General features: G+C 42.5%; 1 protein-coding gene across 10 annotated transcripts in view; it reads right to left on the bottom strand.

Moving 5' to 3' along the window:
• Positions 1-17,248, bottom strand: part of BCAS3 (BCAS3 microtubule associated cell migration factor) — a 445,712-nt gene that overhangs the window by 94,639 nt on the left and 333,825 nt on the right. The window contains exon 24 of one of the 10 annotated variants that reach the window (XM_059717185.1): positions 14,357-14,716. The exons of the other annotated variants lie outside the window; for them this stretch is intronic. Within the exon in view, the coding sequence (XP_059573168.1) occupies positions 14,691-14,716 (26 nt within the window). The 3' untranslated portion in view covers positions 14,357-14,690. Of the gene's footprint in view, positions 1-14,356; positions 14,717-17,248 lie in introns of those variants that run through there. 10 annotated transcript variants of the gene reach the window in all.

The raw sequence follows: 17,248 nt of genomic DNA on the forward strand, positions 1-17,248 counted from the left end.
CATAGCAGAAGGGTGGTCAACACTAGCGGGACAGAAGGGAAGACGCCACTGAGTCACGCTTCTTAACCAAACAGGTCACTTAAAAGCACTGGCGACACGTAGGGGGTGCACGCGGGTGCGTGCGCACCCCGTGAGATCAGCCGTGCACCCCCTGGAAGCGCCAGCCGCACTGGAAGTGCACTTCTGGTTTTGCTGCTGGGGACCCCCCACCCCGCTGGCAATCTCGTGCCCCCCCAGACTTGGGAGGCACTAGTCACCCATGCTTAAAAGGTTTCTGAATAATTATAGATGCAGAACGCTTACATGGAAGAGTCTTACAGCTATTGGATTCCACCAATGTTCAAACATCGCAATCAGAGACAATCACGGATGGGATATGCCTACCTGTTTTAAAGAAGGGCTCCAACAAAAGGGGGGGAGCTTATATGTCAAGCTCATGTCCCATGAAAAATATTCCTTGCTCCCTTTTAATCTCTGTTACCAGTTCAGCATACCCCTTGATACAGAACTGTTCACTACCACAGCATTTTTTAAAATATTAAATGGCTTATAGGATGGGGCTGCTGCTATTTGTGAGTCAACTCCACAAGCCAGTACCAACCTGTCAATCAGAATACCTCTTCCTGACGTTCATGCTGAATTCCCCTAATCCCACTATTTAAGCTGGTCTAATAAAAGATAAGGTTCTTGGGGTGAATCTGATGTCTGCCTACGTCCTTAGACCAACCGACACCCCTAAAAGCCCCAGGTTTGCATAGGAAGTTGTTTAGAGCCAGCTGGTCCCATCACGAAGGGCACACTGCGATGACCGCTGCACTACATGGAGTCCCATCCATTGGCATGGGAATCAGTGGCATTATATCAGATGTAAATCCAGGGGAACTCTAGTGAGGCCTTACACTGGGGAGGGGGGAAGGCGAAGCAAGAGAAAGGAAATCTAGAACATAAGTTTGAGCTGTGAAAAGCTTATGTAAACGATTCCTGTCGGTAATGTCGTCGTGGTAAGTCTGATGAGGTAAGCAAGTTCCCCTGTGTAACTGGTAAGTCTAATAAAAGATTTTCGTTGTGATTTAAAACTGTGAGGAAGAGAATTCATCAACCAAATCCTTTTACTAACAAACTGTACATATGTAGTTAATATGTATAGTTAGTAAATCCTTTTACTAACAAACTAGAGAGAGAGATTACGGCAAAATGAATACCACGGGCCAAGAGAAGCTTTCGCTGTACAGAAAAGCATTTTCTTCACATCGGTAAAATATGTTAACTAATATTATATTTAGTAGGTTGGACTCCTCAAGGGACTAAAGCCCCACTGTGCCTAACAAAACTTTGTCTTGAACTAGACTAACAAACGTTGTTTTAGTACAGAGCACTCAATAGCTAATCATGCTATAAAACTATAAAATAAAGTTGTGTTTATTGGTTCAGTTAATCCCTCTGCAGCCCACAGGGCTACGTAAGGTCCTGGATGAGGAGAGAGAGTGCACAAGAAGGTGGGGAAGGAAAGGTTATCCGCAATACCACCGGGACAGGAACACAGAAACCAACTTGGAGATGTCTCCGATATAACCAACACCATGATTGCAACCACAGCTGATGTGAAAAAACAGATGTCAGAGAACTGCAGAATAAGTCACAGGTTACAGGAAAGGAAAAACCCCTCCAACCAGATGCAAACCTGTATCTAAAGGTTTACAAAAAGCTACCATACTCAGCATTACTACCCAACAATGCCATGGCATCAGAAGAAACAAAAACCCGAATGCAAACAAATAAATGGCCTCAGAAATGGGAAAGTTAATTCCTTTCCACTATCTGACAATATGGGATTTTGTTAAAAATGTTTTCCTGCTAAGAATAACTTAAAAAAAAGTTCCCCTGCCATGTGATGGACATAGATAGCCAGCTTTCATGGCCAAGGGTCTCTGTTGCCTTGATCCTGCATTGGCATTACACCAGCGAGGAGTCAGCGGAAAATAGTAAGATCTGATGTGGACAAAACTAGAACTCTTGGTTCCAAAATGATACCTTTTATTAGACCAACTGGGAAATCGCAAGAAAACTGCAGAAAAGGACAATTCTCTTGCGATTTCCCAGTTGGTCTAATAAAAGGTATCATTTTGGAACCAAGAGTTCTAGTTTTGTGCACGTCTTCTTGTCTCAGACCAACACGGCTACCAAGTACATCCCTGAAAGATTTTATATAACATTTTGGACCCATTTTCAGACGAGATACAAGTGACTAAGTATAGTCAGGGCAACAAAGAATCAGGCCCCATGTTTTTGATGGCTTCAACTGAAAATGCTCTTCAAAATCCCCCTGCAAAGTCATTATAGCCCTCAGCTTACACCAAGACACAGATACACTGATGTAAATCTCAAATCACTCTGTTAGCATACACACATATATACACACACAGAGCATATTATATATATATATATATGCATGCTAACAGAGTAATTTGAGTGTGTGTGTGTGTGTGTATATATATATATATGCAATCTGAACTATGTATATATACTATGAACTATATATGCACTCTGAACTATACTATATATATATGCGCACTCTGAACTATAGAATGGAAAATCATCTGTAACACAATACCACTTGTGCCATTCATTAACTGAGAAGGAGAAGGAAATTAGCCAGAGACACCTATGTGACTTTCCCAAGGCTACACAGTAAATCGGTAGCAAAACTGGCATTACCATGCATGTCTCTCTTGTTCTGTGCTCCAAGTAAGACTATGCTTTAAATTTGTATTCCAGTGAAACAAATGTGCAGCGCTCCCGTATCCACCGAAGCAAAATCAAGTGAGTGGCGTTTTCCTGAAGTTCACCAATTCCATACGAACGGCTGTTTTATCTGGTGCTATGTAGTGATAAGTACAAATAAGGCAAAGTCTTTGCCTAAGAGAGCTTGCTACCTAATTAAAGACTTGATGTAACAAGAGGAGTAGGACAAAAACCACAGCAGGGAAACCGGGGGGCAAGGTGGGTGAAGAACAGCAATGTACTGTCCCAAGGCTAAGTTTGTGATTGACTCAAGTCTCCCTATGGATTTTTATGACCAGTCCTTTTAACACATGAAAGCAGACTCCTGACAAAGCCGGTGTTGGCAACAATGACGATGCACTAGGAATCAGCTCACAATAATCTTCTCAAGTATATATTAGACCATTTGATGCAGTCATTTAATTATGCTGGGAGATAAAAAAAAAAAAAAAAAGAAATGAACTTGTGGGATGGAAATAAACACAATTTTTTAATGAATGTAATAACAAAAGTAACGAGTTTGGAAAACAGATGTGGACAAAGGAAAGCAAATGCTACAATGCGCTCCACGTGATCTGGGAAGGCATGATAAAAAGTTTTACAAGCTGTTTCGAGGCCTGAATACAGAGGGTAATCAAACTAGGCTGGCTTAGAAATGGGAAGGGTGCCGCATCCTGCAACAGAGACTAAACAGAGCCCCTCTCCTCTCTTTACTGGATGCGAAGCCTTCCCCATGTTCCAGCAACCCCAGCCTAATTTCTGAATCAGCAGTTAATAATTCACATCACATACGGCAGAGCCCCGGAGCCCATTCATTTCCTTGCGTTTGCCTGATCTTTTGCAAACTGCTCGTGTACCTCGGGCTCGGACAAACTTTGGGCCAGGAGGTGAACTAGCAAGAGAAAAATCAAATCAAATGGTAATGCAATATCCTCAAGGAAGATACCCTCTTTCCAAGACAAAGCGCATGTATAGATTATTTCCACGCTGCACAGTGGGCTCTCTTGTTAATCATGATTTACGATAACATCTACGTAAAGGGACCCATCAGTTAGGAAAACCATGTTACTCTGTACAAAGTGGCTTCTCAGAGTGGTACTGTGAGAAAGCTGTCTCTTCTGCAGTTGTTTTACTTTGCCTCTGAAAGCTTTCAAATTGAACTACGAAAGTTCAGCCAGCATCTAATTTTAACCGTGAGTTCCAGGAGAGAGTAAAGCTGGTGGGAAGATTACAGAGTTCCTTGAAGCTCTGACCTACAACAGGAAGAGAGTTGTCAGCCTTCATGTCTCTCACTCTAAATCCCAAGGGAAACAACACTGGCAGAATGTTTTATAACACGTTCCCACTGTAAAAAAAAAATAAAAAAAATTGTTTTTAAGAAATATGATGCTTGTTCCTTCATTTTTCTAGACCTCTCTGTCAGTAAAAGCAGATGCCCTTAAAGGAGTCATTTTCGTTCTGCCTTGCTCCTGAAGTCTGCATATATGGGGTTCATTGGGGGTCTTATGACGAAAGCCGCAGGGATCCGGCACGACGTGAGAGCCAGCCAGGCATTCGCACCTTAAACTCTGAGTATTGAGTTTGCAACTTGCACTTGAAATAGTGGAGTCTTTGCAACTGCTTCATTCAGCTCCAGTGCTGCAAACTCAAAAGCCCAAGAAACAGAAAGATGGAAGATGACAGTCTGCGAGTATCGCAAGGAGGACACGAGGGCTTTTGCCCAGGGACAAGGGAGCATCTCTTTTTACAAAGGTGGCAGAACAGAAAGGGAGGAATTAAAAATAAAGTTATTGGATTGTGACCTCTCAGCAGATGAAATCACATCCTGTGCTTTTCTTACTCCCGATTTTGCTCTGAGATAATGCTTGGTGGTACAGTACAGTCCCTCGCTGTCTAATTAAGTGCCAAAAATAATCACAAATCAATGGGCGTCAGACTCCCGTGGAGTTAAATGGGGTTGCTAACAGCAGAGAAATCAAATATGTTTTCATCTGGTCAGCATAAGGCTTCCTTCTTCACACCACAGAGGAGTGGGCCCTATTGACAAGCTGCAAGCAACCAGTGGCAGGAGAGGATATAAGTATATGAATAATAAATACCAGAAAACTGGAACTGTTTGATTAGAGGCTTTTCAGGTACATTGGCCAAGCTGTCCTTGCAGGGATGTAGGCACCTAAGAAACCATAATAGCCTGAAACCTCGCAGAGGAGCATGGCTGAGCTAGACTATTTCATTTTTCTTCTAAATTCAACTTTTGTCTTCTTCAGATCCTATGGGTAGGAGCTCCGAAGTCGCACCTGGTGTCTAACAAATGGCAACGAAACCATAACTGTGTGGCAAGAGCAGCTGCCTGAGCTCAAAAGTCCTTGAACACGGATGCCACCAAGTAAGACACGTGCAGAAAATAAACTAATAGGCGTCATATCTTTCTCTTCTGTCCCTCTCCTTGGTAACAAAAAACCCAATGTACCGTTTCAACCAAAACAAAGAAATATTCTGAATTGCCCCACAATTGCAAGTGTGCAGGTCTTGTGATACCTGCCGTTACCTTGGGGAGAGATTTGCAAATGAAGAATGCCAGTTTTTGCAGCCACAAATAATTAATATTGCTAGCTTAAGGCTAAAACTCACCTTTTCATCAGAAACTAAATAAAAATAACATCTTGAGGAATTAAAAGCTGGTCCCCAACATCTGCCAGGTCAGCACAGATTTAAAAATAAAAACCAAGAGGAAAAGTCTCATCTTAGGGAATTATATGTATGAACCTGCGTACGTGGACAGGATAATTAGCCGAAGCATTAACATTGTCTTCTGCTGCGTGTGAAAAGCATCTGGGATGCCTTCCAGAGTTACTGTCTGAAACCACCAACAAGTTAAGGAACCTCTCACCCACATACACATTTAATTTTGTAGGCAATTATTTCTTTCTGAGTAATACCGATTTAGTAATATTTTCCCCTCAAATACAGGAGTTACTAATGGACTAAATTTAAGCAATATACTACGTGCCTTTTCCAATAAAGGCAAAAGTTATGATATACCAAGTGTTAATTGTAACCATTCACAGTAATGCCCTCCCCTTAATATATATATATATATTTTGAAGCGAGGTGAGGGGCGACAAAGGGCAGACATTTCTAACATGGGGATCCATAAGCGATAAAAGACATTTCCATTCAAAGAGCCATCATATGGTTAATGGCTTAGATGCTACTTCACTATGGGAAAAGGAGGGGTCTAACTTCAAAAGAAGATTTCCTTGGGTGACAACACATAGCAATACATCACACTAAGACTATTTCAGAAAAATAAAAGCTTGCTCTGATACATAACTACTTTCATCTCATGTCAGCTTGTCCATGGGTTCATCTAGCTCCAACACGGAGCGGTGGGAGAATTCATGAACAGTTAAACATTTAAGAACAGTACAGTATCTTCATTCAATACAGTATCTTCATTCAGAAGCATGATCATTCACATTTTCCAGGTATGACATGCATATATAATCAGGGGGAAAGTAGGGCTGGAACAGACCTCACAAGGTCATCTAAGTCCAGCGGTTCTCAACCTTTTGCACCTTATGTCCCACCGACTATTTTTAAAAAAACCCCCTGGTCCTACCATGATAAAAATAAACCCCCACAAAACTGCACTGCTCGAGATACCTGTTGACTCCTCTAGCTGAAGTGCAAACAACTGATTTTTTTTCAATCAGCAATGAGTTGAAGCCCCACCTGCCCAACCTTCAAGTCCTACCAGTGGGATGCGTCCCGCTGGTTGAGAAACACTGATAGTCCAGCCGCCTGCTAAAGGTGGGACCATCCCTGACTATACCATCCCAGCCAAGTGTCTGTCTAACCTGCTCTTAAAAACTTCCAAGGACTGCAATCCCAGTTTCTCCAGGTAGCTCGTTCCAATGCTCGACCACCCTCAAAGTCAGAAAACTCCTCTTAATCTCCAACCTAAATGTCCCCTGCTGCAGTTTGGGGTCATTGCTCCTAATCCTGTTCCCTACAGCCCATCTCCATCCTCTCTGAAATGGTCCTCCAGGTATTTCAAGACTGGTATCAAATGCCCCTGCAGTCTTCTCTTCTCCTTTCCTTGTAAGCTTTTCCTTCCAGGCCCCTAATCATTTTGGTTGCTCTGCGCTGGACTCTTTCCAAATTGTCCACATCTTTCTTGAAGTGTGGGTCCTAAAACTGGACACAGCACTCCAGGTGAGACCTCACCAGTGCTGACCAGAACAGAAGAATTGCTTCCCTTGATTTGCACGTGACACTCTTGTTAATACGACCCAGTGTGCTGTTGGCTTTAATTAATTTTTTTTTTTTTTTTTTGCAAGAAGAGCACACGGCTAGCTTATATTCAGCTTATGGTCTACTGTAACCTCCAGGTCTTTCTCTGCAGTACTGCAGCCTAGCCACGCATTCCTCAGTCTGTGTCGGTGCATGCAATTATTCTGTCCCAAACACAGGACTTCGCACTTGTCCTTGCTGAATCGTATCTGATTGGTGGCGGACCATTTCTCCAGTCTATTCAGGTCATTCTGCATCCTAGCCTTGCTCTCTGGAGTATCTGCAACTTCACCTAACTTGAGTTCATGTGCAAATTTGATAAGTAAGGGACCAGCTTTTGCTGCTCTTCCTCTTATTTTTGATGTACTTGTTAAATCTCTTATGTCCCTTGTCAGCTGCCCCTCATATTGTGCCTTGGCCTTCCTAATGTTCTCCTTGCATGCCCATGCAATACTCTGTTCCCTACTACTGTGAACAAGTTTCCACTTTTATAGGATTCCTTTTTGAGTTTCAATTCATTGAAGAGAGTGCTGTCTAGCCAGGCTGTTCTCCTGTTGCACTTCCCGTTCTTCTATTGCATTGGGATAGCTTGCTCCTGTACCCATAAAAGGGTCTTCTTGAAGTACAGCCAACTCTCCTGGACTCCTTTTCCCCTCAGATTTGCCTCCCAGGGGTTACTGCCCACCAGTTCCCTGAGTTTGTTAAAAGTCTGCTCTTCTGATGACCGGTGTCCTTATTCCAGTGCTCTTGCTTCCTCCCCTTATGATCCTGAACTATATCATTTCATGGTCATGGTCACCCAGGTTAACTTTCACCTTCACATTCTCAACTAATGCCTCCCCGTTTGTGAGCAGTAAGTCAAGAAGAGCTAGCTTCCCCCTAGCTGGCCTCTCTACCATTTCTGGAGGTAAATAATGGATTATTACTTGCCAGACCTTTCCACCAAGTTGATGCTGTGTTGATATGCTGGTTAAAACACTGAAGTTGAAAAAAAATCTTGATCAAAGATTCAAAAAGGACAAGAAAATTGATTTGGAGAGTGTGGGGAGATAAGGGAGACAAATTTAATCGAAAACGAAAGCATCTGAGGTTTCACTTTGGAAGGTGCAATCATTTTTCAAACTGACATGACTGAAGTTAATCTGATGCACATTTTTACCTCTGGTAGTTAAATGGTCTCTTTCCCTAGAATCATTATAAAGAAAAATGTAACGTGGCTATTATCGGGGAAATGTCCCAGGGGATGAACGTATGAACATTTGCATAGTAACAATACAGCAACACCTGCTTTTTTACATCATAACCATTATTGGCTAAAATACAGACACGGGTCTGCAAGCTGGAATCAGGACCTGAGTTTCTTTTGTCACAGGGAAGTCTTCTAACCACTAGGCAAAGAAGTCATGTACCCTCTGGCCCAATGATGAGTAAGTGTAGTCTTTCCTGCAGTGAGCACATCTTCAACAGGACGGGACAGCAACCCATGCAGAACATCCTACTGCTTAGTGCAGGGGGTCTCAACCTGTGGGTTGCAACCCCCTCCCCCCCTGCGGGTCAGGAGCAACTTAAAAGGGGGCCACAAACTTCCCAGGGGGTACGCGCGGCGGCACGGGGGAGTGGCAGCTGCCACGTGTGAACTCCTGCCACCCACCGCCACCATCCAGCGCTCGGGGTCGTGGTACCACCAAGTTTGAGAACCCCTGGCTCAGTGAGTAGATCCCTTTCTAGGAACGTCGTAGATACAGCCTGAATCCCTTCAGCCAGAGAAAGGAACCAAACTTGGGGTCCTCCTGCCTGGGCGTGCACACTCACTGCTGAGCTATCCGCCGGGTTCATCAACTTCTCCGCTGCACTATGATTTCCTGTGGCCCTGAGTGAAGCTCCTTAAACAAGAGGCATGTAAAGACACCTCCATTCTTTGAATTACCCAGGTGACTCGCTTGAGGCACCATCATGCTGTCTTTGACAAGCCCCCTCTTGTGGGTCCCATTCTGAGAAGACACACTATCCCCCCTGCCCTCTCTAAAGGAGCCTGAGCACATCACTCAGGGTTATGGATTACAGTATCTACCTTTTGGATGCCGAAGTCCTGTATGGGGTCCAGCCACGGTCCCCTCTCCACAGAGTTTATAATCAAAGGAGGTAAGACAGAGACAGAAGTGGAGGGACCCCAAGCACAAAAAGGGGATGTGAGGGGTTACAACACGACATTGGTGGCAAAGTCAGGGTGAGAACTCCAGACTTCCTGGTTTTTGGCCGAGAGCTCTACCCACTAGTTCCTGCTGCCTCCTTTCAATATGAAACAGCCTACATCTCCCATCACTACACTGGGGCCTAACTTTGATTTAATTTCTAAAACAAAGCAAAGAGCTAGAATAGCTCTCCGAAGAACACGACTTCTTTCCCTTGTGTTTTCTTACTCCCTGCTGCTGCCTGTGGCGGGACATTTTTACTCCCTAAATCCTCCCCGTCTAACAGGCTGCACATTTGTTGGGACAAGTCACTTGTCTTCCAAGTCGCTAAAAAAGCCAGGCCCTGTCTATCAATCCACGATGACGAGGCCCAGGCACTTCTACATGGCGTAGCATAAAACTCCTGCAACAAGCAACAGGAAGAATAGGAACCAAATTGCTGAAAAGAAGGGTGCGATTTTGGCTTCCTTTGCTTCAGTACCAGCGAGCCCTGCCCTGCGAAAAAGGCCAGCTTTGCTCTGTGGAATGGATACAGCTAAATGTGGCAGACGGACTAAACAAACGTTTGATTCCCATGCTTTTTTTTTTTCTATTATTTTTATTTATTCATTTCTATTTTAAAAAGTAGCATGTTCCCTTGGCCCTGGAATGCCTGCCTCCGTCCCCTCCAGAGCCCTGGGTTATGTGAAAATGTTTGTGCCAAGCTGGTCCGTAGGCGTGGCACAGCCTCCCTGGCTCACTCGTGACATGTTCCTGACGTACTGTGTGGTCAAGGAGCTGGGACTGGGGGGCCTGAATGAGGGCCAAGCCTTGCACTTCAGCTTCCTGACCTGGCAGCCATTCAGAGAGACCCTGCTAAGTGCTATTTCCTAAATACACTAGCTTTTCATAACAATCTTACCACATTGCTTTCCTTTACAAGCTCTCTTAAAAGAGAACTGGGCTCCTTCTGGTTAATCTACACAGACTGCATTTGGAAGCCATCAGAAACTGAACTCTAAACAAAACGTTATTAATGTGTTGTAATCTGCCCTCGCCGTTCCAGATGAAAAGAAAATGTTTTATAGTTTTGGAGTATACGTTTTAATTGCCTTTTAAGAGTGCATATACTTTTAGTGCTCACTGTTATAAAACTGCAGTATCTGTTTCTTGATAACCGGTGAATGATCTCAGCTATTTTTATTAGGTTTTCTCCCCCCCCAACTCTCCTTTTTTAAGCTGCCACCATAGTTAGGCTTTTTCAGATCATTTCTGATATCAGGCTGGCAAACAGCTGGAGTCTAAGATAAACCCCATTATAAACAACTGCTTTACGACCTCTACTTCACTATAAAACACTTGGATTCAAAAAATGAGTTCTGTAAATGAAGTTGGGGGGGGTGCTGCTTAGGTAAGGCTCCTATGTACCTCCGAATAAAACAACTAAGTGTTTCTTCATTGAAGTGGGCTATAAAGCACATTGCATCACTCCCTGTCCCTTTTGAAAGGGCAGCATGAATACAGACAAAATCCCCAGCCCGGCTGCACAGCAATGTTTTAAAGGAAGACGGACGAATCTGAAAGGTGCTGAGCGCCCTCATCTTCCGGTGACTTCGGTGGGAGTGGAAAGTGCTCTGTATCTCGTGTGACCAGGACCTAAGATAACACTTCTCAATTAAATGAGGAAGGTGACAAAGTTGATTGAGACAATTGCCGGAGCCCTCTCTATTTACAGGTATGCCCACCAGAACATACTGAAATCCTACATGTGTTACTTAACCACCTACACTTTTCTTTTAATACCACATTCACAGAGTGATAAGCATTCGCAGGGCCTGGACACTCACACAACCGTCTTGTCTAAAGCAAAAAGCAAGCATCTAAACATCACGCTCATTAATTCTGTACCAGAAAACATGCCAACAAAGCACTGATCCCTATTTACATAGCTATTTAAGCCATGGTAATTGGTTTTCTAATTGTTCAGTTTTGGCACCTTTCAATTTTAGCTCCTTTTTAACATAAATAGCTCCCCACCTCCAAACACTACCTCCAACCCTTCCTGTGATGTCTCTGGCACCTCCCTAATACCTTCTTGACTGGCTGGATATCATTGCCTGATAAAGTGCAGGATGGGAGATTTCTCGGTTGGAACTGTAGTCACCGGATGGATAACAATCACTTTTCAAAGTTTTCCTCTCGTGTACTTAAAATATTTTAAATGGCAAGCAAAGCCCCTGTCAGTGGTTTCAGATTCATGTAATGGAAGTGAACGACAGTTTTATCAACGTCTTTTTTATCTTCCAGATTATCAACATTTGTATTTTTGATGTTGTCCTTAAAAACATTTTTCAGTCTACACATGTGTTTGCGAAGATTGATGGCCTGGGAACACTGCAGTCTTGTATTAATCAAGCACAGCGCAGGCAACCATTAAAGAAAATGTTCCATAATGTTGTACATACAAACTTAAACTGATCTACAGAGAAGGCAAAGAGAAATCCCCTCCTTCTGTGAGATTTCTCCTGCGCTTTGCCTTGTAAGTTTTTGTAATGAGATGGGTTAGTAATAATTTTTACTGGCTGCTGTTCTGAATACTTTGAGCGCAAATCAGTTGGAAGCCAGGACAGTCTTTATTATAGTCTCCATCAGTGGTGGCCTTAGGATTGTTGGGGGCCTGGGCAAGACAGTCATTGAGGGCCCATTACGGGCTTAACTTTGATGACCTATAAGTAAGTCGGCCTTTTTTGATTTCAATTTCACCTTGCGCTATCCATGAAACTGCAATGAAAGGATCTTCATACAATATTGATAATATAAATATTCAGTATAATTACTTTTTATTACAGCTGGAGTAGAAAATTTGGGGGCCCCCTAAAGTGCAAGACCCTGAGCAGTTGCCTGGTTTGCCCTCCCCTAAGGCCGCTATTGTCTCTATGATTACGAAGCGCAGATTTTTCTAGAGTGTCTACACAAATAACTGGGAAACGAAGGCACTCGACATTTCACTGGTTCAGGCCCTGGTTTACCAATAAAGTAATTCTTAAAAACATACTTAATTCCCACTGCATATTGGATTGAAGAATTCATACTAATAGCGCCCTTCAACACACAGTAGAGTCTATGAAGACACACTCACATCTTAGCTTATAATGGCATAACTTTCTCATATAGATAAGGCCTGAGAATCCAGTAACATATAATTAGGGTTGATGTCTATGTTGGTCTAATTTAATGTTCAATAATTGTATTGTCTTTGAGAGAATGATAATGATTTTCCTAATTTTTTTTTATGGATTTTTCAGCTTTTGGAAGCCCTTTAAAGGGATTCATCATGAATTGCAACTTGTAGAGTATGCCAATTCATTTCTTCAACCTACAGCTACAAAACTGATCTGAGCTGACTGTGGTTATGTCTTTGTTGCTGAATAAAAATCATAGTATATTGCATGTGGGGATACTGAATAACGTGCCAGGAGAATTTTTGCTATTTAGATGGTAGTTTAACAGATGTGTTTTTGGATTTTGTGTTGGCGAAAAGGATTCAAGCAACACAGTCATTTATGCACATTTAAGTATCTCTACACAGTTGTGTAGCGAGTCAAACATGGATGAAGGGCATCTGAAGTATTGATGGGTGAGCCTACACTTTTCTTCCAGTACAAAGGTCTGAGATTTGAAACGGTTGGGAACAGGGTAAAACGCAACATTCCTTCTGAACTGAATTTCCGGGTTAAGTCTAGTATGGGAAAGTGAAATACCTCAAGGGCAGTTATTCTTGAGATACTTCTGATTCTGCCAAAACCAAAAAGTGCTGGACACCTCGCAAGAAGCTCAAGTTCCGATGAAATTTCCCAGCCTCACATAGACCAAGCAGGTTCAGAGAAAAGTTCAGACCAGCACTGAAATAAAACTTCTAAACTTCCTGACCTAGTTGTTTTGTGGGATGGGGTGCGTACTTGCCAACATAAAGAAATAAAAGCACAAACATGGAACTCCGAGTTCTCAAACAAGTGGAAGCATTATTCTTTGGAGCAAGTAGCCCACAGACATTGTTTCCTTTTGCTAAGTCATATGGGTGGAAACAACAGAAATCTGAGGTTGACTTCAAATTCCTTGTAGGGCATTGTGATAGCAGCATGATGAAGACTGCTATATGAAATGGAAAGATGAAGGAAGTGAAAGGGACAGAGATATTGCCATTACAGTCCAATATAGCTATAGCATGGGCTGTTGGTTAGGTAGGGTGCATTGCTCTTGATGTTGAGCTGTTCCATGAAGTTTTACTGGCCAGTCTGAAAGGAGAAACACCTGCTAAAGTTCAGGAGCAGCAATGGTCAGCAATAAAGCAGCTGGCCTACGATGAGTTTGACCCTCACCAGTAGGTGGTATAGTGGTCAATAGTAATGACTACATAGAATTTCATGACAATAAATGAATGCGGGGGGGGGGGGCACGGATGGACGACATCCTACTTATCTTCTATTTTTAGGGAATTACAAAAAGTAAACCATGTCACACCTCGAAGCATTTTAAACACAGTTCCATCTATATTTTTACATGGCTGACATTTTCTATTCCAAGACTGGAAATCTCAGATAAGCATTTCTAACGATATGTCCCTAACAAGTACCCTCTCCACACATGAATTCTGATTGAACAGTTCCTATAGACAACATTATTCCTCAAGTGCTTCCTCCTTCAAGACAAGAGATTGTGGAGCAGCACATCAGAAGCATATACAAAAATTATATTTAGCTGATCTCTAAAATGTCCGGTTTCATCTCCAAGAGCTTAGTGCCATTGTGTCTGCCACATGAGATTTCACATGTAATTTTAGAAATCCAAGTAAAGCTCCATCTATCAAGAGAGTCCAATATAAACTAGTATGAAGAGGCAGTCTCTCTCCCTGCTAATTAATGAAGAACATCAGAAAGAAGTAGATATATCAAAATAAGCTGCATTTTGCAAAATGCGACATTCAGAAATAGCCTTATGAGCCACTGGAAAAATTCAAAGCTCTGTCAACTTGATTTCCAGTACAAAAGCAATTAGTTTTTTTCCCAGCAGAAACTAGACGAAGAAATAAATTAAGATCTTCCATGATGTAAAATTTTAATTGTGGACGTAAACAGTTTTATTGCCTCCCAAGCACAGCATTTATTAACAAAAAAAGCCCCACACACATCTCAAGAGAACTTCAAAAGAGGCGGCTATGATTTTAAGATACCGCATCTGGTTAAGGGAGATATCCACGTTGAAACGATGATCTACTGATGTCCCGTCCGACCCTAAAAATCTCTGAAACTGCAATGGTCTGGGCATCTTCAACGAGACAGACCTCTTAACAGAAATCAGACTCGACTTTAAACGTGAGGATGAGATCCGAGGGTCCGAGGCCACAATGCGCGGAGCAACCTCATCTTCAACTGCGAGAACAGCTCATTTGTACGCTGGTTGTTTAAAGTCTGCGGAAGATGAACACATGCTTGTTGCCATGCGTGTATAAATTGGTATTGCAAATCAAAACAAAGTTGACGACTGACTTTTTTAGGCAATCCCTGTACAGCAAAACAAGCCATTTTGCTGTGACGAATACTATCCATTAAAAATTAAATAAACTAAAACACCGCCAAAAATAATGCTGTTTATTATAATGCATTTGGAGCAGGAACGGGGAATAACCATGAGTCCACTGGCTTTTACAGTCCTAAAACATCTGCAAGAAAATCATTCATAACCAGGTCTGTCTTTCTTTTGTTAAATATCAGGCATATCTCGAAACAACCGTATTGTACTGTAATGCAAGCTCCCCTGAGTCTTTTAAAATACATTTTATAATATACCACCCTACGGTGCCTAGGCACTGGAGGAGCTCTCTCACGGCACAGACTACAGGGCAGCAGGATGGGAGACAATCTGTTCCACAATGAGCAAGTATGAATCACATGCTCTACGAAATCTCCGCTTTTCCTTTCCCAGCACAGCTCGAACTGGCCAAGGGAATTTCCCTTCTTCATGGTCATCCCTTACGTTTTCTTCCGCCCTGTGATCCTTGGAGTTTTATAAAGATTGAAGTGAACTTACAATCATTTCACAAGGCAAGAAGGGGAAAAAATAAAAAGTACGATGGGAAATTGGGGACAAGAGAGAGACCTGCGATGATGAGTGATCCTCATCTCACTTCCTCTCCTTCACTCCCTTGGTGACCTTGGGGTAAATCTCCCAAACAAAGAGGCGAGAGCAGGAAAAGAAGATTCAATTAAATAAGAGAAGAGATGAGAAAACAGAGAAGGGAGGGAGATTTTTGAATATGCATAGTATAGGGATCCTCAACGTCTGATCCAGGATGCCTGCTAATTAGTGTTGAGGAACACATTTTTAAAGCAAAGCTGCCACAATGAAACTTTGCTTCTTGCAGGGATCAGTTATTTTCATTCATACATAAACCACATTTGCCGACTCCTTTTTTGGCAGCCAAAAATTATTTTTAGAACATCTGAAGAGAGGCTGTAAAATTTTAGATGCCTTCTGTCAACAACTAGGCCGTCCTCACATCTGAAATACTTGATTTGATCAGGGTAACCTTTTTGTTTTCTTACCAATGGTATTTTCTTGATGGGTATTCCAGGTACGATAGACATTTGGATTTAAGGTCATAAACCCAGGCCTCTTAAATCACCGGCTCACAATTTCAATCACCTCACTGTGGCTTAAGGTGAGATGATTCAATGGAGAAAAATATCAAGGGCAGTGGAGGTAATAAATAAAGGACTCTTTTGGTCAGAAACCAGATACTGCTTCTTGAAACTAAATTTTGAGTCATGCAAAGGCTATCTGGGGAACCCCCACTCCTTCAAAAGCCAGCTTGCCCAATGCTGTGGTTAGCAACTACTCATGAGGATGGAACAAAGTTCAGTGACTTTCAAGGATGAGAAGAAGAAAGAAGGGAAACTCCCTTATTCCTAACCAGCTCGCCATACATAAGCTGTAAATGACCTAGAAAGCAACAGATACCTAGGTATGAATCACGCAAAACAGGCCCATTTCAGATTTTAGATCCAGCCGCTATAATAGCCGTGTGTGCCCTACATACACAAGTCTTCCCTAGCGGTCACGCATCCTGGAGCGCAGCTGTTGGGGCGAGGGAAGTGCTCTCTCAAGGAGCTGGAGCCGGTATCACGGAAGGGTCTGTATTTGAATGCCGAGACCCGCCGCCGGACTTTGTATTCAGCGTAGAGCGAAGGCAGAAAACAGAGCACTAGGGAGATGAGCTTGCAGCACCCTGGGTTGTGTAGCATATGGGCTGCTGTGCACAGTGCCAGCTGGAGCTCTCCATGGGTGCATGGCACATTAACGCTCTTTTTAAAAACAGCTCCAATTAAAAAGGTCACGTTGTAAAGTCAGTTAAGATAGTAATAAAGGAGTAAACATTAACTCACAGTTTCTCCTTAGGTCCTTCTTATTTCCAGTTGGTGCAACTTCTCCCAGAATAAGTTGCACCTTATGAATCGGCAAGTTTATCTTGATTAAAAATCTTTAATGTCTCTGTTTTAAAAATTAAGAAAACTAGTTTCCTTCCATTCAAACCCCCTGCCACTCTGAAAACATCTGTATTATCTTGATCTGAGCAAGTGCATATTATTCATTGCCACCAAAAGGAATGACAGGTTGTTGAAACATGACAAAACTGTTAAAATAAAAGGAAACCATTTTTTTTTCCACGCAGGAATATGAGGTAGCTGATGATACCTTCAGCACCTATGAAGAAAAACAAATGTTAATTATTTAGCTTCTGGTATTACTGCATAGGAGATTCTCTTTTTATGTGGACCCCACAATAATTTCAGGAGGTTTGATTCATTTTTACTGAAGAATCCAAATGCCAAATGCTCTGCATGTTATTAAAAAAAAAATCCAGATAAAGAGCTCCTCTACAGAGGGAAAAATCTGGGCAGACCCTTGGAGGGTGTAAACTGGCATAGTTCCATTCAAGTTAA

The sequence above is a fragment of the Alligator mississippiensis genome, chromosome 14 (assembly GCF_030867095.1).
Source record: "Alligator mississippiensis isolate rAllMis1 chromosome 14, rAllMis1, whole genome shotgun sequence".
Classification (NCBI taxonomy): Eukaryota; Metazoa; Chordata; order Crocodylia; family Alligatoridae; genus Alligator; species Alligator mississippiensis.